Source organism: Anolis carolinensis, chromosome 3 (genome assembly GCF_035594765.1).
Source record: "Anolis carolinensis isolate JA03-04 chromosome 3, rAnoCar3.1.pri, whole genome shotgun sequence".
NCBI lineage: Eukaryota > Metazoa > Chordata > Lepidosauria > Squamata > Dactyloidae > Anolis > Anolis carolinensis.
Window position 1 is genome coordinate 162,359,481 of NC_085843.1, and position 22,539 is coordinate 162,382,019.

The window sequence follows — 22,539 nt, forward strand, 5'->3', positions numbered from 1 at the left end:
ACATTTGCATGTTTTCAAACTGCTTGGTTGGCAGAAGCTGGAGCTAGTGGGAGCTCACCCCGCTCCCTGGATTCAAACCACCAACCTATCGGTCAGCAAATTCAGCAGCTCAGCGGTTTAACCTGCTGCAGATCTGGGTGCTCTTATGTAATGTAATGTAATGTAATGTAATGTAATGTAATGTAATGTAATGTTTATGATATGTAAAAATTCAAATACATGCCACTTTTTAGATATCCTAAAGGCACTCAATCACGGGATCTAAGCAAAGTCGGCCCTGGTTAGTATTTGAATGAGAGATTACCAAAGAATACGTACCAGGTCCTTCGGGCTTTATTTTGACAAAGGAACTGGCAAAACCACTTCTGAGTATACCTTGCCTAATAACATCCAATAAAATTCATGGTGTAATCTTGAAAGCATGCACACACAAACACAAATATAACCCGCCAAAACTCTTGTAGCAATATAGTTCTTTAAAATGTTTTTATGGTTTTGGGTTTGACAGAAACACATTTCATATAGCAAGTTTTATACCAGCATCAGGTTCTTCTGAGACTCTGTCCTCATTTTACCTAAGCACGCACCAACTTGCCTACAAAGCAATAACCAGTTGCCGCCAGTGTTTGTTTGCCAAGGTACAAGCTTCATGTTCTCAGAGAGCTGGATTAAGTTAAATTTCTCTTTTCTCCTCCCAGGGAGGGTCCTGTGAAAATGTTCAAGGCATAACATGTCTCTGGAAAATGGAAGAAATTAGCTTCAATCATTGGAACAATTCTGTATCCTTGGGGTGTGGGTGGATGTAGGCATTTAAAAACAACAGAAATTGATAAGGAACAGGGAAATTAATGGTGAAAAAACACTTTTCCAAATGAGAGCATAGCAATGCTATCAACTGGCCAGGCAACTTTTTTGAAGGTCATAAAATAAAGTCCATGGGGATTTTAAAAAATCAGAAACAGAATGTAATAATCTTCATTCCTCAGGCTCTAGAGGCCAGTTTATAAATGCATCTTTATTTTTCTTTGTCTCCCCAAGCACGTATGAATATAGGAAGACGGGAAGCAACAGGAGTTGCCTTAAATTTTATTGGAGCAGCAATATTTGGTGAGTGGGTGGAAACTAGTGTTGAATGAGAAGTTTACTTGCACAACCACAGTTTTCTCTATCCTATGATGTGTCCCCAGTTGCTATGGACCACTCCTCCATCCTCTATATTTTGAGGGAACGTAAGAAGGTCCACATAGTTAAAGCAATGGTATTCCCCGTAGTAACCTATAGATGCGAGAGGTGGACCATAAGGAAGGCTGAGTGAAGGAAGAAAGGCACTTTTGAACTGTGGTGTTGGAGGAAAACTCTGAGAATGCCTTGGACCACGAGAAGATCAAACCAGTCCATACTCCAGAAAATAATGCCCGATTGCTTACTGGAGGGATGGATATTAGAGGCAGGAATGAAGTACTTTGACCACATAATGAGAAGACAGTAAAACTTGGAGAAGAGAATGATGCTGGGGAAAATGGAAGGTAAAAGGAAGAGGGGCCGACCGAGGGCAAGATGGATGGATGGTATCCTTAAAGTGACTGGCTTGACCTTGGAGGAACTGGGGGTGGCGAAGGCTGACATGGGCTGGTCCATGTGGTCACGAAGAGTCAGAAGTGACTGAATGAACAAACAACACAAGAACGACTATAATGTGGGATTGGGAGTCAAGTCCTTTCAATTTCCAAAGATACTTGAAAGAAGTCCATCAGGGAGAAACTGGACTGAATTCTGTATAGGGATCTTTAAGCACACATATCCTGCATGTTTTCATTATTTAGTAACCTCCCTGGAACTGCTATGTGTGTAGCAGCAAAGCAAGGTTTTCTTTTAGCATTATGCTTTAAGCTTCCTCTGATGTTTTAATGATCTGTTATGCTGTTTCTATCCCTCTTATCTCCCGACTGCTAATTATTATCTTACGTGTATTGTTTTAAAGTTACCCACCTAACCAAAGTGTGAGTCTGATTCATGGGAAAGTGTGACATAAAATATGCTAATTTATACACATAATAAAAGTGAAATATGTATCCGTGTGTGTGTGGCTGGGGTGCCCACTTCCACAGACAAAGCTCCCACTTCCACAAATAGTTATAGCTGCCACAGCTATAGGACACTCCAGTGGCCCTCCCTCCAATGACATTGCAGGTTATAGTGAGTGCCATGAACAGGTATAAGAGCCCTGCCAGTGTCCTCCAGAAACACCATACTGCCCACAACCCAAGTGGAGGTTTTCACAAAGAGTCAATTACATCCAAGATTTTCTGTTTTTCCTCCACCACAGACATCCCAGTGTTTCTGACTCTCTCCATTGGTGCGAAATTTGCATGACCCCGCCCACTGCCTCTCCCATAACCTTTTCCTATTCTGTTCTATGGACACAGCAAACAGAGGAATTGATCAGCAACTGAACATACTAGAGAGGTTTGGAAAGAATTCACCATGATTTACAGGAGATGTAGGTATTGAGATGTATAGTTAACCTGCAATCTAAGAGCACTCTGAACTCCACCAACGATGGACCTGGAACTAACTTAGCACACAGAACCCCCATGACCAATTGAACTTACTGGAGGGATTTGGGGGAGGGGAGCTGACTCACCTTAGTGGAAGTTGTAGTTTACCCTACCGCCAGAGAGCACACTGAACCTCACTGATCATGCATCTAGAGCAAGCTTGCCCAACATAACATAAACTTTAAGTACTGATGGAGTTTCTTGGGGTTAACCTGGCATGATGTCAGTTGTAGCTAATCTACAACCTTATGCATTTTGTCCAATTAAAAAACTGACCTTTTCAAATAACCCAGGCAATGCCGGGTATGCTAGCTAGTAAAACAATAAAATGGAACCATAGCTTTTGTAGAAATGATACAAGATGTATTGATTTATGTCATGACAATAAAAATGCCATGTAACAAAATCAGTTTCTGTTATGTTTGGTCTACAGTTATTGAAATTTATCTTGCTTATATGTACAGGTCTGAATAAGCGATTGCGAGACAAAACCAACATTATTAGGACAGATGGCAAGACCCAGCATTTTTAGACCCTGCTACTGTGTAACCTCAGAGGCTGATTGTAGATCTTGTGTTATGATTGAGCCTCGTGGCTCTGTTTCTGACAGGCGTGGGCGTAAGACTCCTCGAGAGTCGGATACTCTCGAGGAGCGAGAGAGAAAAAGACTGCGAGACATATTTGCAGCACCCTCTGACGAAGAGTCTTTCGAAGGGTTCACGGAGAGAATGGAGGAAGGGCTGGTTAGCTCAGAGGAGGATGAGATGGATTGGACTCGGGTAAGGGAGGAATTGGGGGCCACTGGCCATGATGGGACAGAAGATGAATGGGGACCTTCAGGATTAGACCCATGGCTTAGCTGGAGGGATGGGACGGGATCCACAGCTGGAGATGCTGTTGGGCGTAGTCAGAGGTGTTCCAGCTCTGACGAGGAAAGTGATGAGGAAACGCCCGGGTTAAGGAGGACAGCTGACAGTGATGAAGATTTGTAACTGGCATAAAATGGGGCTTGGGAGCAATTGCAAATTGCGTCGGGCAAGGTAATCTGGGCAAACGCTTGGGATCCGTGTGTGTGTGGGACGCTTCCCTGAAGACTTGTGTGCTTTCCTGTGCTGTGACGTAAGTTGATTGAAATCCAGGGTCAGACGGCGGGAGGGATTGTGTGGGCATTTGTTTGTGCAAACCTGTGCTTACTCTTATTAGCTTGACCTTCCGTCGTCTTTCTGACGGACGCCATCTCCTGCTTTGAGAACCCGGACTGAACTGACCACGGCTTGTCTTCCCCCCTTCTTGGACTTGGAAAAACTACAAACGTCTGCTTCTGGCTTTGATTTACGGAACGGAACTGGTCTACTCTACTTCTACAATCCTTGGCTGAATTGATCGTGTTGGAGATCCTGTCTACTGTGTGTGTGTGGGAGCGACGCAAGTTACTCTAAGCACAGTGCTGGCAGCAGAGAGGAATCTGCTGCCAATTAGTTGCATTCTTTGTATCTTTTGTTCCTTGGCTTTCGTTCTGTTAATACCTAGGCTGAAGCAAGCAGTTTGTTTTTACCCGGATTAAACTCCGGTTTAATCCGGTTTATCTTTTGAACATTTACTTTTGTCCCTTTTTGCTCCTAAAGGCAAAAACTGCCTGGCCCTTGTGTTTTTACGGGCATTTTTGAGTTCTGTAATCTAATAAACTCTGTTACTTTGAATCTTGTGGCGTTCTGTCCTTGACAGATTGCCCGACGCCCATAAAAAGTTTATTGCAGCAATAAACCCGTCAGGAAGACGATGGATGAGTTAAGAGCCAAAGTAGACCAATTGCAAACGGCCTTAAGCCAAACAGCTTTTGCTGTGAAAGGACATGTTTTGACTCCTGAACGCTTTGACGGAACCAGGTGCAAGTTGCCAACCTTTTTGGCACAAGTGGAGCTTTATTTTTCTCAGCTCAGTGCTCATGCTTTTCCTACTGACACTAGCAAGGTGGCTTTTATTTTGAGTTTGTTGACCGGTCCCGCAGGACAATGGGCCACTAATTTAATTTTGGGAAATGACCCAGTCAAGGACAATTTGAATAATTTCAAAAGGTTGTTAACTGATACTTTTGGGGATCCTCTCCGCACGGAGAACGCTGGGTGGGCTCTGTATCGGTTGAAACAGGGAAAGGGGACTGTTTTGGATTACTTAAATAAGTTTAACCTGTATCGCCACCAGCTGGATTGGGGGGAAAATGCATTCATGCTTTTATTTACTGCCGGGTTAAGTGATATGCTCCAGGATGAATTAGCACGCTTGGAGCCGGCTGAAAGCTGGGACGCCTTAGTAGCTAAGGTGTTGCGTTTAGACGCAAGGTTCGAGGCTCGTAAACACTCAAAAGCAATGTGTGCGCCACCTATGCATGTAACCAGGGCACCTGTGGTGATGGGGGAAGAGCCCATGGAGCTTGGGGTCTTTAAAAAACTGTCTACAGAGGAAAAGAGCCGTAGGAGGCAGCTGGGCTTGTGTTTGTACTGTGGGAATGCTGGGCATTTTGCCAAAAATTGTAATGTGAAACCTTCCCAGCTTTCGGGAAAAGGCCAGCCCTAGTGCGACGTGAGTCCAACGCACTAGGGCTCCTCAAGCAGTCAACTGAGGGGAGGAAGCATGTTTTCGTACCCATTACATTATCTGTTGGGGGAAGGGAACTTGTTTCTACTCTGGCACTGCTGGACTCAGGAGCTACGGTCTCCTATGTAGATATTGAGTTTGCTAAGAAGCATGGCATTCCTAGAGTGCGCAAGGCATGCGACGTGTGGGTGGAGGGAGCAGATGGGAGACTGCTGGAGACTGGGGTGGTTAACCAGGAAACCTCAGCAGTAACGTGGGAGGTGCAGGGAGTAACGGGAACGTTTGTGTGGGATATTACGAGCTTGCCTAGATATGATGTGATCCTGGGGATGGATTGGCTAGCTGTAGTAAACCCACAAGTGGATTGGGCAACACGTAAAGTGATCTTAAAGAGGCAGGATTGTTGCACTCTAAACGTTACTCATGCTGATATGGAGGGAGTGCCTGCTGAGTATGGGGAGTTCTCTGATGTATTTTGTAAAAGAGAAGCGGACAAATTACCACCGCACAGGCCATATGATTGCGCCATCAAGTTGGCAGAAGGTGCGAAACTGCCAGCAGGGAGGCTGTATGCCTTGACTGTACCGGAAAGGCAAGCTTTGCGGGAGTTTTTAGATGACAATTTAGCCAAGGGGTTTATTCGCCCATCTAGTTCTCCAACTGCGGCACCAGTATTCTTTGTAGCCAAAAAGACTGGGGAACTTAGGCTGGTCTGCGACTATCGGATCCTAAACAAATACACCATTCGGGATAGGTACCCGCTCCCTTTAATCTCGGAACTGTTATCAAGGGTGCAAGGGGCTAAGGTCTTTACCAAGCTTGACCTGCGGGGGGCCTATAACTTAATCCGTATACGGGAAGGGGATGAATGGAAGACGGCATTTAACACGTGTTTCGGATGCCACGAGTTCCGAGTCATGCCTTTTGGGCTTTGTAATGCTCCTGCGGTCTTCCAGAGGTTCATGAACGATGTGTTCAGGGACCTAATTGACCAATTTTTAGTGATTTATTTGGATGATATCTTGATTTTTTCTAAGGACGAGAAAGAACATCGTCAACATGTCAAGCAGGTTCTGCACCGACTGCGGGCTAATGGGCTTTTCGCCAAGGCTTCCAAATGCGTTTTTCATGTGCCTGAAGTGGAGTTCCTAGGTCATGTAGTGTCAGGTAGGGAACTTAAAATGGACCCACATAAGGTTGACGCCGTCAACTCATGGCAGGAGCTGAAAACTAAGAAGGATGTACAAAGGTTCTTAGGTTTTGCTAATTACTACCGGGAGTTTATTCCGAATTTTGCAAAGCTCACGGTACCTTTGACGCAGCTTCTGCGCAAGAAACAGCCATTTGTGTGGGGGCGGGAAGCTCACGAGGCGTTTCTACAACTTAAGTCTAGTTTTCAATCAGACAACATACTAACCCATCCTGATGTTGACAAACCGTTCGTGGTAGAAGCGGACGCTTCTAGCTACGCGTTGGGGGCTGTATTGTCTCAGAAAGATTCCTCAGGGACCTTGCGTCCCTGTGGATTTTACTCGCGGCAACTAACACCCTTCGAGCAGAACTATACCATATGGGAGAAGGAGTTGTTGGCGATTAAGGTGGCGTTTGAGGTGTGGCGGCACTGGCTTGAAGGGGCACGGCACCAGATCGTGGTCAGATCTGATCACAAGAATTTAGAGCACTTGCAAACAGCAAAGAAGTTAAACCAGCGTCAAATCCGATGGGCTTTGTTTTTCTCCAGGTTTAATTTCAAGGTGCAGTTCGTAGAGGGGAAGGCAAACTTGCGGGCCGATGCTTTATCCCGCAAGCCGGAGTTTAAGACCAATGAGCAGGTTGTATGTCAGACCATCTTGCCTACTGCCTCTCTGTGTGTTGTAGATAATGAGCTCGGGTTACATGACCAGATCCTTGAGGCTCAGAGGGATGATGTGTGGACACAGGAGCAACTGATGCTGCTCTCAGCAGGTAATCGTACCATACTGCCGCATCTACAAGATCAAGACGGAGTATTGGTACGCAGGGGGCAGGTCTACGTACCAGTGGGGGCCCTCAGGTTGGAGGTGATTAGAGCCCACCATGACGAACCCATGGCTGGGCACTTTGGCAGATTCAAGACCGTGCAGCTCATTACCAGGAGCTATTGGTGGCCAAAGATGCGGCAAGACATTCTGCGCTTTTGTGACAGCTGCGCCGTTTGCCAGCAGAGTAAGACGCCTGTTGGGCGCCCTAGAGGGTTGTTGTCGTCTTTACCTGTTCCGGACAGGCCATGGCAAATCATTTCCATGGATTTCATTTCAGATTTGCCTAAGTCTGGGGGTTATACTTGTATTTGGGTGGTGGTGGATTTATTTAGTAAACTGGCTCATTTTATTCCTTGTTCAACCATTCCGGCGGCCCCTACGTTGGCCTTACTATTTACTAAGCACATCTATCGTTTGCACGGAGCACCCGAGGTGATTATTTCAGATAGGGCTCCGCAATTTGTGTCACGCTTTTGGAAACATTTCCATGAGTGCTTGGAGACTAAGTTAAACGTTTCTTCAGCCTTTCATCCGCAAACGGATGGACAGTCGGAACGGGTTAATGGGCTCTTAGAGCAATATCTGCGTTGTTTTTGTTTAGATCAACCCACGGCTTGGGTGAAGTGGCTACCGGTGGCGGAATTTGCTTACAACAATGCGGTGCACACATCTAGTCAGCATACGCCGTTTGAGCTAACTTATGGTTTTCACCCACGGGGAGGTGTGGCGCCGTCGACCAATGTGGTCTCTTCGGACCCTGTGTACCGCTCTACGGAAATGGCTGCATTGCATGATGTTGCCCGTCGCTTACTGCTGGAAGCTAAGGCAACGCAGAAGACTCAGGCTGACCGCCACAGGCAGGCAGGGGAGGAGTTGGAAGAAGGGGATTTGGTGTGGTTATCTTCCAAACATATTAAACAGGCTGGGGGAAAGTTTGCGCCTCGGTATTTGGGTCCCTTTCCTATCGTTAAAAAGATTTCTTCTGTTGCGTTTCGTTTGCGTTTACCGTCTAGTTTAAAGGTCCATCCAGTCTTTCATCGTTCGCTGTTGAAACTTGATACCTCTAGTCGTCGTGGTGCTATAGCGGAGGGTATCGCTGCCACTTCTCCGCCATCGGGGGAGGAGGCCTTTGTGAGAGGGGATAGTGTTATGATTGAGCCTCGTGGCTCTGTTTCTGACAGGCGTGGGCGTAAGACTCCTCGAGAGTCGGATACTCTCGAGGAGCGAGAGAGAAAAAGACTGCGAGACATATTTGCAGCACCCTCTGACGAAGAGTCTTTCGAAGGGTTCACGGAGAGAATGGAGGAAGGGCTGGTTAGCTCAGAGGAGGATGAGATGGATTGGACTCGGGTAAGGGAGGAATTGGGGGCCACTGGCCATGATGGGACAGAAGATGAATGGGGACCTTCAGGATTAGACCCATGGCTTAGCTGGAGGGATGGGACGGGATCCACAGCTGGAGATGCTGTTGGGCGTAGTCAGAGGTGTTCCAGCTCTGACGAGGAAAGTGATGAGGAAACGCCCGGGTTAAGGAGGACAGCTGACAGTGATGAAGATTTGTAACTGGCATAAAATGGGGCTTGGGAGCAATTGCAAATTGCGTCGGGCAAGGTAATCTGGGCAAACGCTTGGGATCCGTGTGTGTGTGGGACGCTTCCCTGAAGACTTGTGTGCTTTCCTGTGCTGTGACGTAAGTTGATTGAAATCCAGGGTCAGACGGCGGGAGGGATTGTGTGGGCATTTGTTTGTGCAAACCTGTGCTTACTCTTATTAGCTTGACCTTCCGTCGTCTTTCTGACGGACGCCATCTCCTGCTTTGAGAACCCGGACTGAACTGACCACGGCTTGTCTTCCCCCCTTCTTGGACTTGGAAAAACTACAAACGTCTGCTTCTGGCTTTGATTTACGGAACGGAACTGGTCTACTCTACTTCTACAATCCTTGGCTGAATTGATCGTGTTGGAGATCCTGTCTACTGTGTGTGTGTGGGAGCGACGCAAGTTACTCTAAGCACAGTGCTGGCAGCAGAGAGGAATCTGCTGCCAATTAGTTGCATTCTTTGTATCTTTTGTTCCTTGGCTTTCGTTCTGTTAATACCTAGGCTGAAGCAAGCAGTTTGTTTTTACCCGGATTAAACTCCGGTTTAATCCGGTTTATCTTTTGAACATTTACTTTTGTCCCTTTTTGCTCCTAAAGGCAAAAACTGCCTGGCCCTTGTGTTTTTACGGGCATTTTTGAGTTCTGTAATCTAATAAACTCTGTTACTTTGAATCTTGTGGCGTTCTGTCCTTGACATCTTACTTGAAGAGGCTTTCTATACAAGCTAGAATTCTAGCTCTATGGGGTCTATTTGCCTGGGTTGACCTGTTAATGTTCAAGCATTATGATCTGACATGGCCTGAACTAAGGTTTATGTATGAGGCATTTGGATGAATGGACTGAAGTATTTATGTGTTTTAAATTTTGTATAATTTTTTATTAAGTATTTAATTGATGTAATTGCTGTTTGATTTTATTGAATTCTGTTTTTGGGCATTGAATTTTGCCAACCCTGTAAGCCGCCTTGAGTCCCTACGGGTGAGAAAGGCGGGATAAAAATGTTGTAAATAAATAAAATAATAAATAAATATATGGATAATGGATGGGGGAAGGAGAAGGTGGCTAATTGCATTACGCTTTGGGAAAGCATGAGCATGAAAGTAGAAAAACAAAAATGCAGTCAATTCCAAAATCACTTTTGAGGTAAGGGACACAGAACCTTGGGAAAGTGAAAGACTGTGAAGAAATAAATTGGTTTTTTTTACCTGACAAAAACACCTCTCTAGGAATAACTAGGTTCTCCAGCACAAATCTATAGTCAACTTCCACAGAATTGCAAAGGAGGACCTAGGTCAGTGGTTCTCAACCTGTGGGTACCCAGATGTTTTGACCTTCAACTCCCACAAATCCTAAAAGCGGGTAAACTATGAGAGCTGTTCGGCACTGGAACCCTCTGCCCCGGGGTGTGGTTGAGGCTCCTTCTTTGGAGGCTTTTGAGCAGAGGCTGGATGGCCATCTGTCAGGGGTGCTTTGAATGTCATTTTCCTGCTTCTTGGCAGGGGTTTGGACTAGATGGCCAGTGAGATCTCTTTCAACTCTATGATTTTATGATTCTATAAAAAGCCAGGAAAACAAACAAATCTGCTTTAACTTGTCAAGATGCCATCTGAAAATATCCAAAGGAAGTCTCCCTATGATAAGCCATTTTTATTTTCACCAATGCAAAGCCTCCCCCCCAATTCTTATCCACCTATCCTAATCTCTCTTAGCTTTAAAATGAGCACCCATTTATATTATTAAAACATTAGGATTGTATTCTTGAACTCCCACAGCAACATTCTATGAAATCCTGGGGTTTCCAGTTTACTGAAGCCCTATTGGTTTTGACAGCAAATTTTAAATTACTAGCCATTTCACATGTGCATTTTCCATCACTTTGCACTTGGTGGATGTTCACTATTCAAACCTTAACTCATTGATGTGCACAAATCTCAATTCAGGGCTGAGCCAGGCTTATGTTCTGAAATGTGGAACAGGCTCGACACTCTCATGTCTCATTCATGAACAGTATTCCAAGAAATAATTGAGAAGAGGAACAAATACATATGAATGTGCAGAGAGTTGAAACATAGATATTCAAACTACCTTTTTGGATAGGAAATAAAATGACTTACGTTGACCAGCAGCTGAAATTTTTGCAATGGTTTCCCGGCTGACATATAGTTCTTGTATGCTCTGTGACATCAGTGCTGCAGGATCATTAAAATATTTTTAATTAATCTCAGATCAACAAGCTCTCTGCTTCTCACTCCTCCAATTCATTTTGACAAGCTGGATTATCAGAGGCATAGCTAAGAATCATCATTAATTTGCCTTTTTAGCAATGGTATTTTTTAAATTGTGTCAGAAACGACTTGAGAATATACCGCAAGTTGCTTCTGGTATGAAAGAATTGGCCATCTACAGAGACATTGCCCAGGGGACGCCCAGATGTGTTACCATCCTGCTAGGAGGCTTCTCTCATGACCCCGCAAGCTAGAGCTGACAGATGGGAGCTCACCCCATCTTGCGGATTTGAACCGGCAACCTTCAGGTCAGCAACCCAACCTTCAGCTCAGAGGTAGCCAGCACAAGAGTTTAACCCACTGCAACACCATGGCTTCTGACACGATAAAAAAAAAATCCTTGCTAAAAAGGCAAATTAAATATTAAATAACTGGAAATTTTAACAAATGATCAAAGCACGTTTGTTCAAAGGATATTATCCGAAAGATGTGAGATTAAGGAGTTTGCAGAAATGATATTACTCAATCATTGACCTAATTCCATGTCTTGGTTGACCTTTAGTAAGCAAAGGTTTAGAAAAGAATGAGATCTGTCTTGCACTGAGTATCAGATTATTCTTGTGTCTCCCACATCATATTAAAAAAATCCACCCATTACTGTTAAAAAAGTTCAAATAAGATATTTACCTTGGGAAAACAGGAAAATGCAAGTTGATTCAAACAAGAGTAAAAGGCTCATGACTGAAGCACTAGAAGAAAAGAATGGGAAATGTTATTGCACATAAAAGAAGGAGATAATTCACTCTTGAAAATTGTGTTTGTAATTTTTAATTACCATATAAACTAATCTAAAAGGAAATCCAACTTAGTTTAGTTGTCTGACTATTGGACTATGACTCTGGAAACCATGGCTTTAATCACCATTCAGTCATGGAAACCCATGGATGACTCCTGATCATGGCCACTATAGAAATGTAAACCAATAATCTATATATATAAAATGATAAAGTTGTTTGCGCAGTGACTATAACAACAAAACTAAACATCCCAGAAATACGAAATTTGGCAACACAATGCAAAAGGTTTGCCTCCAGGTTACAACAACACAACCACACCACAAAACCACAATCCAGACCCACAAAACTCACAACAACGCATCATGCAATAACAACACAACTAAACACCCCAGAAATACAAAACTTGGCAACACAATGCAAAAGCCTTGCCTCCCAGTTGTAACAACACAACCACACCACAAAACCACACAGGACCCACAAAACTCACAACAATGCATCGTGACTATAACAACACAACTAAACGCCCCAGAAATACGAAACTTGGCAACACAACGCAAAAGCCTTCCCTCCAGGTTGTAACAACACAACCACACCACAAAACCACAATCCAGACCCATAAAATTCACAACAACGCATCGTGACTATAACAACACAACTAAACGCCCCAGAAATACGAAACTTGGCACACAACTAAACGCCCCAGAAATATAAAACTTCGCAACACAACACAAAAGCCTTGCCTCTCAGTTGTAACAACACAACCACACCACAAAACCACAATCCAGACCCACAAAACTCACAACAATGCATCATGACTATAACAACACAACTAAACGCCCCAGAAATACAAAACTTGGCACACAACTAAACGCCCCAGAAATACAAAACTTGGCAACACAACGCAAAAACCTTGCCTCCCGGTTGTAACAACACAACCATACCACAAAACCACAATCCGGACCCACAAAACTCACAACAATGCATCGTGACTATAACAACACAACTAAACGACCCAGAAATACAAAACTTGGCACACAACTAAACGCCCCAGAAATACAAAACTTCACAACATAACACAAAAGCCTTGCCTCTCAGTTGTAACAACACAACCACACCACAAAACCACAATCCAGACCCACAAAACTCACAACAATGCATCGTGACTATAACAACACAACCAAACGACCCAGAAATACAAAACTTCGCAACACAACACAAAAGCCTTGCCTCTCAGTTGTAACAACACAACCACACCACGAAACCACAATCCAGACCCACAAAACTCACAACAACGCATTGTGACTATAACAAATACAACATTTGACAACACAACTCATCCACCTCCCCAATCCCTACATTCACACTTGGCCTCCAAAAAAACAATTACAATAATAACAATGACAACAACAACAACAACAAGAATCAACACCATCACAGGCAAGAAACAGCCAGGCACTGAGGCTGAGAGGCCAGTCAGTGCTACACTGGGCCTCCAAAAAACAATACAGTAGCATCTAACTTATCCAACCTTCATGACCACAACAACAACAATAATAATAAACACCTACACAGGCAAAACAAAAAAAGGACTATTGTACCACAATAAAAATATAAACCGCACTCAGCAGAATCAGACATTACAATTAACAACAAACCAAAGACAACAGGGATCTCAAGCAATTATCAATCAACACAAAAATTGAAGAAGGTAACAGACTTCAAATACTACTACTAATGTGAGTATAAAGAAGGTCACAGCATAAATACAACCTAATGTAGACTGACCAACACCACCAGACTAAGCCACAGCAACGCGTGGCCGGGCACAGCTAGTCTATATATATAAAATGATAAAGTTGTTTGCGCAGTGACTATAACAACAAAACTAAACATCCCAGAAATATGAAATTTGGCAACACAATGCAAAAGGCTTGCCTCCAGGTTACAACAACACAACCACACCACAAAACCACAATCCAGACCCACAAAACTCACAACAACGCATCATGCGATAACAACACAACTAAACGCCCCAGAAATACAAAACTTGGCAACACAATGCAAAAGCCCTGCCTCCCAGTTGTAACAACACAACCACACCACAAATCCACACAGGACCCACAAAACTCACAACAACGCATCGTGACTATAACAACACAACTAAACGCCCCAGAAATACAAAACTTGGCAACACAACGCAAAACCCTTCCCTCCAGGTTGTAACAACACAACCACACCATAAAACCACAATCCAGACCCATAAAACTCACAGCAATGCATCGTGACTATAACAACACAACTAAACGCCCCAGAAATACGAAACTTGGCAACACAACGCAAAACCCTTCCCTCCAGGTTGTAACAACACAACCACACCATAAAACCACAATCCAGACCCATAAAACTCACAACAATGCATCGTGACTATAACAACACAACTAAACGCCCCAGAAATACGAAACTTGGCACACAACTAAATGCCCCAGAAATATAAAACTTGACAACACAACGCAAAAGCCTTGCCTTCCGGTTGTAACAACACAACCACACCACAAAACCACAATCCGGACCCACAAAACTCACAACAATGCATCGTGACTATAACAACACAACTAAACGCCCCAGAAATACGAAACTTGGCACACAACTAAACGCCCCAGAAATACAAAACTTGACAACACAACACAAAAGCCTTTTCTCCCGGTTGTAACAACACAACTACACCACAAAACCACAATCCGGACCCACAAAACTCACAACAACGCATCGTGAATATAACACAACTAAACACCCCAGAAATACAAAATTTGACAACACAATGCAAAAGCCTTGCCTCCCAGTTGTAAGAACACAACCACAACACAAAACCACATTCCAGACCCACAAAACTCACAACAACGCATCATGACTATAACAACACAACTAAACACCCCAGAAATACAAAACTTGCCAAAACAATGCAACAGCCTTGCCTCCCAGTTGTAACAACACAACCACACCACAAAACCACACAGGACCCACAAAACTCACAACAACGCATCATGACTATAACAACACAAATAAACGGCCCAGAAATACGAAACTTGCCAACACAACACAAAAGCATTCCCTCCCGATTGTAACAACACAACCACACCACAAAACCACAATCCGGACCCACAAAACTCACAACAGTGCATCGTGACTATAACAACACAACTAAACGCCCCAGAAATACAAAACTTGGCACACAACTAAACGCCCCAGAAATACAAAACTTGGCAACACAACACAAAAGCCTTGCCTCTCAGTTGTAACAACACAACCACACCACAAAACCACAATCCGGACCCACAAAACTCACAACAACGCATTGTGACTATAACAAATACAAAATTTGACAACACAACTCATCCACCTCCCCAATCCCTACATTCATACTTGGCCTCCAAAAAAACAATTACAATAATAACAATGACAACAACAACAACAATAAGAATCAACACCATCACAGGCAAGAAACAGCCAGGCACTGAGGCTGAGAGGCCAGTCAGTGCTACACTGCGCCTCAAAAAACAATACAGTAACATCTAACTTATCCAACCTTCATGACCACTACAACAACAACAATAATAAACACCTACACAGGCAAAACAAAAAAAGACTATTGTACCACAATAAAAATATAAACCGCACTCAGCAGAATCAGACATTACAACTAACAACAAACCAAAGACAACAGGGATCTCAAGCAATTATCAATCAACACAAAAATTGAAGAAGGTAACTGTTATGATTGAGCCTCATGGCTCTGTTACTGACAGACGTGGGCGTAAGACTCCTCGAGAGTCAGATACTCTCGAGGAGCGAGAAAGAAAAAGACTGCGAGACATTTTTGCAGCACCGTCTGACGAAGAGTCTTTTGAGGGGTTTACGGAGAGAATGGAGGAGGGGCTGGTTAGCTCGGAGGAGGATGAGATGGATTGGACTCGGGTAAGGGAGGAATTGGGTGCCACTGGTCATGATGGGATAGAAGATGAATGGGGACTTTCAGGATTAGACCCATGGCTTAGCTGGAGGGATGGGACGGGATCCACAGCTGGAGATGCTGTGGGGCGTAGTCAGAGGTGTTCCAGCTCTGATGAGGAAAGTGATGAGGAAACGCCCGGGTTAAGGAGGACAGCTGACAGTGATGAGGATTTGTAACTGGCATAAAATGGGGCTTGGGAGCAATTGCAAATTGCGTTGGGCAAGGTAATCTGGACGAACGCTTGGGATCTGTGTGGGACGCTTTCCTGAAGACTGGTGTTTTTTCCTGTGCTGAGACGTAAGTTGTTTTGGAATTCAGGGTCAGACGGCGGGAGGAATTGTGTGGGCATTTGTTTGTGCAAACCTGTGCTTACTCTTATTAGCTTGACCTTCCGTCGTCTTCTTGACGGACGCCATCTCCTGCTTTGAAAACTTGGATTGAACTGACCACGGCTTGTCTTCCCCCTTCTGGACTTGGAAACTACAAACGTCTACTTCTGGCTTTGAACCACGGAAAGGAACTGGGTCTACTCTTCTGCTACAATCCTTGGCTGATCTGTTCGTGTTGGAAATCCTGTCTGCTGTGTGTGTGGGAGCGACGCAAGTTCCTCTAAGCACAGTGTTGGCAGCAGAGAGGAATCTGCTGCCAATTAGTTGCATTCTTTTGTATCTTTTGTTCCTCGGCTTTTGTTTTGTTTACCCTCAGGCTGAAGCAAGCAGTTTGTTTTTACCCGGATTAAACTTCGGTTTAATCCGGTTTATCTTTTGTACGTTTTTTTCCTTGTCCCTTTTTTGCTCCTAAAGGCTAAAATTGCCTGGCCCTTGTGTTTTACGGGCATTTTTAAGTTCTGTAATGAAATAAACTCTGTTATCTTGAACCTTGTGGCGTTCTGTCCTTGACAGAAACAGACTTCAAATACTGTACTACTACTAATGTGAATATAAAGAAGGTGGAGGTCACAGCATAAATACAACCTAATGTAGACTGACCAACACCACCAGACTAAGCCACAGCAACGCGTGGCCGGGCACAGCTAGTATGAACTATAAAACAGTAATTGAACCAAAATATAATCCATGTGTTATCAACACACATACCTGCTTCTCCTGTGCTTGCCTAAGGAATCAAACCAGTAGCAGAGCACCTCTGTAGGAGAGTTTATATAGGAGAGTTTATGTGAGTATGCATGCTCCTGTCTTCAATGCTTTTACTATACTTTGTAATTTGTAATTTTTATCCTGTACAAGTGTTTCTAGCCACTCGTATGTATTCCCTGTAGGTCCACTCCGTCATTGATAATGACACATTGAAATTATATACTCGAAGAACGATATTGACTGCTCTAGGTTCTCTATACCTGCATAACCACCACCTGAGGAAGACTACACAGTCGAAACCGGTCGTGGACGGTGACTAACCTTGGACTTGTGTAAAACATTGGATTTCATAAAAGGATTCACTTACTTGGACATTTAAATTTGGACTCACAATTAGTGACTTATGTGGAACATAAACTCTGGTGGGCATTGGACCCACAAACTCTGAATATAGAGTTTTCTATATACTTTCTATGAATGTATGTGTGTTGATAACACATGGATTATATTTTGGTTTAATTACTGTTTTATAGTTCATATTATTGGTTTACATTTCTATAGTGGCCTCTTGCCTGTGCATTTCAGGGAATCCTTTCTTTGTATTGACTCCTGATCATGTCGCACCTTCTTTGACCCAGAGAAAGGCAAAAACTTCCCGTATGTATGATCTAGAGATGGGAAGGTCTGGAAACGAACCAGAAAAATTGGGGAAATGGGGAAAAAGGGGGGGGGCAGAAAAATTGGGGAGGGGGGAATGAAAAAAACCTGTTTTTCCCCCAACATTTTCCAATTTTTCCCAGGCCTTCCTATCTCTACTCTGATCACAACATGTCAAGAAAAACCTGTGACAGTTTCATCTAAGGTTGCCATAAGTCAGAAATGACTTGAAGGCATACAACAACAACAAAGCTAGCATACTGGAGATAGCTACTGATAGCTTTCTTCTCCTGATGTAATGGGAAACATTATCTGTTCCTTATTACACATAACTAATTAAACAAAGAGCAGCGGAGGCAAGATTTATTCAAAAAAAAATATGGATAGTTGTAGTCCTTTAGTTCAGGGGTCAATTAGACAATCAACATTGTACAGTTCCTAACATGTGTCTTGGCAGTAACTGCTCATAACTCCCACTCTCTCTCTTTTCCCATAATTTGGGAAGCCCTGGGGGAATATATCTTTAGCATGTATCTTAGTACTCTTTATGTGCTTGGAGAGATGTACTAATTTCATAGTTCATGCAAAAAGATGATTCACAGTGCCAATGCTGGAGGCAGGCTCCGTAGTTGCCAATGTTAGGTTGGGCTCAGACCTGCGAAGTTGAGGATCTCAGTTTCCCACTGGTGCTTAGCCTTATTTTTCTTCTGCCTAGACACCTAAGTCCTCAACATTTCACAAATGAAAACCAGGACATGTATGGCCAAATAATTTCTGAGTGTGGTCAAGATGGCAAAATATTAGGAAGAACACACAAACTAGAAGAAGCTAAACAAGTTTGTTTTTCCATGAGCCTGCAGGAAAGAATAATAATTTAAACAAGATAAAACACATTAAACAACTTAGCAGATTACAACACCTTTAAAAGAGTCTGAAAAATAATGTTTATTACCCTTCGTTTTTATTTTTCTTTAGATGTAATCAGATCACAGATCAGAGTTTGGATTATTCAGAGTTTTTCACAGTTTCAGGGAAGTCTGGTTTGTTGGAATGATCATACCCATCAAAACATTTTTCTGCCAATGCAGAGCAATTGAACTCAAATACCATCACACCATGTCAAGGTGCATAGCACCAAAGGCTAACTATGTTTTGTTGGCTCCCAAAGCTGAAAACTACTATACAAAATGAAGATGACTATATTCATCCATAAAAACAAATTCATAGTCCAAAACCCATAGGAGATGATACCTTTATTTTATAAAGATCAACTACAATTTCACGGCAACGTGCAACGAACATACTTAAATAACTACGAGGGCTATCCAGAAAGTACATTATATTTTGGAATTAAAAATGAACAAAGTATAGGAGAAAATATTTACCATATGCAGTTGAAAGCCACACCCAAATACCACATCTCACATAGTCGCCATTCAAATCTAGGCACTTATCATAGCGATAAATGAGCTTAGAAACTCATTCCCCACCAAATTCTGCCGCCTCTGACGTCAACCCTCCCCCCTTCCTACTTCTCGCAGCTGCGCAGCGTTGCCAAAACGCTGCATTGCCAGCCATGCCCCCATTGTTGGAAACAAGTGGTTGACAATGGAGGTCTTTTGGCTAAGATCAAGTGTTATTATTATTATTATTATTATTATTATTATTATTATTATTATTATTATTATTAACATGCATTGGCACACATCAGCTGTCATGGGGAAGCACTCCTCAAACTTCTCTCTTTTGCTTCCCAACCTGTCTCAATTATTTTTATCTACTTCTGTTCAAGTAAGTAGTGCCGAAATGCTGACAAACCTCCCCCTTCATTTCAGCAAAACATCTTTCCAAACCACTTTTAAAGGAGGAAAAAAGAGATAATTTGGAACATTAAAATGAACTTTCCAAAAATAACCCTATAATAAGGTATCCTGGCTCACTTATACATATGGGTTGTTAGATATGGAGCGAGCATTTTTCTTACAAAACTGTGGATCTTCTAAAAAAGATAACATAGTTTGGAAAAATCTCTAATAACAAATGTTTCTGTTATGGCAAACTGGAATATAAGTGATTGTACTGCAGTATATATTCTGCAGTATGTATACTTTTAAGCTTCTGCTGCCAAAGGAAAGCAAATATAGTTCTACAGGCTGGGGCACACTTTTGGTCGTAGATTACACATGAGTACCTTTCAAAATTACGAGTTACTTATAAACCTCCATATGCTGCTCTAAACAGTAGTGGCACGTTTGAATAAACATAGATCTGGCCTCTATCTAGTTGACTAGTGCCCAAGTTTACTCTAGCAAAAACTTTCCATTAAAATTGTGCCTGTAAACCGTAGGCTGGTGACTTTTGCAGAAAGCTGCCATGAGTCACTGGTGAGTCTTGATCTATTGCTTGGAAGTCATGCACTATGCTATATTTAGTCCTTCATCGCCAATTTATACAGCTTCATTTAAACTTTGAGATTTCAGATATAGTATCTTGTAGCAGATTGTGGTGTAGATTCCTGGGAAAGAGTGTATTTTTGTACACTGGCAGACAGGGAAATAAGAACTAGAGATACAGAAAACTTGGTGCTAGTTTTCAGTGGCTTCTTCATCAGGTGGTTAAAAATCCGGCATGGGATGTAAAAGAAATATCCTGGAGATCATTAAAACATGTTGGCCTGCAGTTTGCAATTTTGATGTTACAATGAAAGCATTTTCATACAAATACAAACTTGTGGGTTTTTTGGCCTCACTAGAAGGGTCAAAACAGTTCTCTAAGGAAACGTTATGGCGACAGCAAAGAAACGAAAGTCTTTTCAGTCCTTCGCTCACAGCATTTGCCTCTGTTGATCCACCAATAGTCTTTAGGGGTGCAGTGGGAGGTGGGGACATAGCTTTCAGCTTGCATGGAAATATTCTTATTTTAGCATCCAAAACCACAGAATGCAGACCAGTAGTAGACTTTTGTAGCTCCAACAGTGTCACTTTTGTGTTGTCAAAGGCTTTCAAGGCCGGAATCTCTGGGTTGCTGTGAGTTTTCCAGGCTGTATGGCTATGTTCCAGAAGCATTCTCTCCTGACGTTTCATCCACATCTATGGCAGGCATCCAACAGACCTCACCACCTCTAAGGATGCCTGCTATAGATGTGGGTGAAATGTCAGGAGACAATGCTTCTGGAATATGGCCATACAGCCCAGAAAACCCAGAAATCCAGTGTCACTTTTGTTACTAAATTTGCCTGATGCAGAAATGAGGGAGCATATTCTCTTATCACTTTCTGGCTGGCCTAATAAAGACACCGCTAATATGTATTTTGGATCTTATTTAATAGTCAACAAATCCAGTCCTGTATTCTTTTAGAGACAGAGAGAAAGAGATAGTGTATGATATAGGTTTATCCAAGCATATCTGGGCCTGGCCAATACACCTTAAGTATAGACATCTGTGGTCTTCCAGATTGTTGGATTACAACTCCTTTCAGCTTTAGCCGGCTGGGCAATTGTGAGGAATGCTGGGAATTATAACAACATCTGGAGGACCGCAGACGCCCACCAGAGATCTAGACTGAAGGTAAATTGATAGCTCTATGATCCTTTGAGGAAAAAATGTCCTACAGATGTATATGCTGATCTGACATCTGAAAGTGTTTGTCTGCTAAGGACCTCAGTAGATAGGCAGGGGTAAAGCGTGCAACAGAGGGGTAAAGTAAGGGACATTGAACTCTTGTCTCTTGCCCTAAGATCTTCCGGGGAGGCTCTTCTCTCGCTCCCACCTCTGTTTCAAGCACAGTTGGTGGAGACAAGAGAGAGAGCCTTCTCAGTAGTGTCTCCCAAACTCTGGAACTCACTCCCCAGGGAGATTTTTTTTTTTTCGTGTCAGGAGCAACCTGGGTTGCTTCTGGAGTGAGAGAATTGTCCGTCTGCAAGGTCGTTGCCCAGGGACGCCCGGATGTTTTGATGTTTTTACCATCCTTGTGGGACGCTTCTCTCATGTCCCCGCATGGAGCTGGAGCTGATAGAGGGAGCTCATCCGTGCTCTCCCCGGGTGGGATTCGAACCTGGCAGCCTTCAGGTCAGCAACCCAACCTTCAAGTTGCAAGGCTTTTATCCCCTAGGCCAGGGGTCCCCAAACTAAGGCCCGGGGGCCGGATGCGGCCCATCGAAGCCATTTATACGGCCCCCACAGCACAAGGGCAGAAGGGGGTTGGGCTAAATGACCCAAGGGGTCTCTTCTCTTACAACCCTTAATATTATTATTATTAACATTGAGGCTGGGTGGCCATCTGTCAGAGATGGCTGGGTGGCCATCTGTCAGAGGCTGGGCTGTGGTGCAGGCTGGTTAGCAGCCAGCTGCAACAAATCACTCTGAGCAAGAGATCATGAGTTCGAGGCCCGCCTGTGCCTGCATCTCATCTCTGTTTCTGTTCTATGTTATGGCATTGAATGTTTGCCTTTATGTGTGCAATGTGAACCACCCTGAGTCCCCTTCGAGGTGAGAAGGGCGGAATATAAATGCTGTAAATAAATAAATAATGCTTTGCTTGTGCTTTTGGTGCACAGAGGCAGAAGGGGGTTGGACTAAATGGCCCAAGGGGTCTCTTCCAACCCTCTTTATTGTTGTTGTTGTTGTTATTATTATTATTATTATTATTATTATTATTATTATTATTATTAACATTGAGGCTGGGTGGCCATCTGTCAGGGGTGCTTTGCTTGTGCTTTCGGTGCACAAAGGCAGAAGGGAATTGGACTCAATGGCCCAAAGGGTCTCTTCCAACCCTCTTTTTATTATTATTGTTGTTATTATTATTGTTATTATTAATGATTATTGCTTGGTGGCCAACTATAGTCCGGCCCTCCAATGGTCCGAAGGATCATGAACTGGCCCCTTGTTTAAAAAGTTTGGGGACCCCTGCCCTAGGCCATCGGAGTTCTCCTGTCCCAGGGAGATTAGACTGGCTCCTTCATTGTCCACCTTCCACTGG

At 43.4% G+C, this 22,539-nt stretch overlaps 1 protein-coding gene across 1 annotated transcript in view; it reads right to left on the bottom strand.

The window, feature by feature from the left end:
• vwa2 (von Willebrand factor A domain containing 2) overlaps positions 1-22,539 on the bottom strand; it is a gene marked incomplete at its 3' end in the record, with an annotated part of 58,990 nt that overhangs the window by 21,968 nt on the left and 14,483 nt on the right. The window contains 2 exon segments of the mRNA XM_062975694.1: positions 10,888-10,962; positions 11,686-11,747. Of these exon segments, the coding sequence (XP_062831764.1) occupies positions 10,888-10,962; positions 11,686-11,737 (127 nt within the window).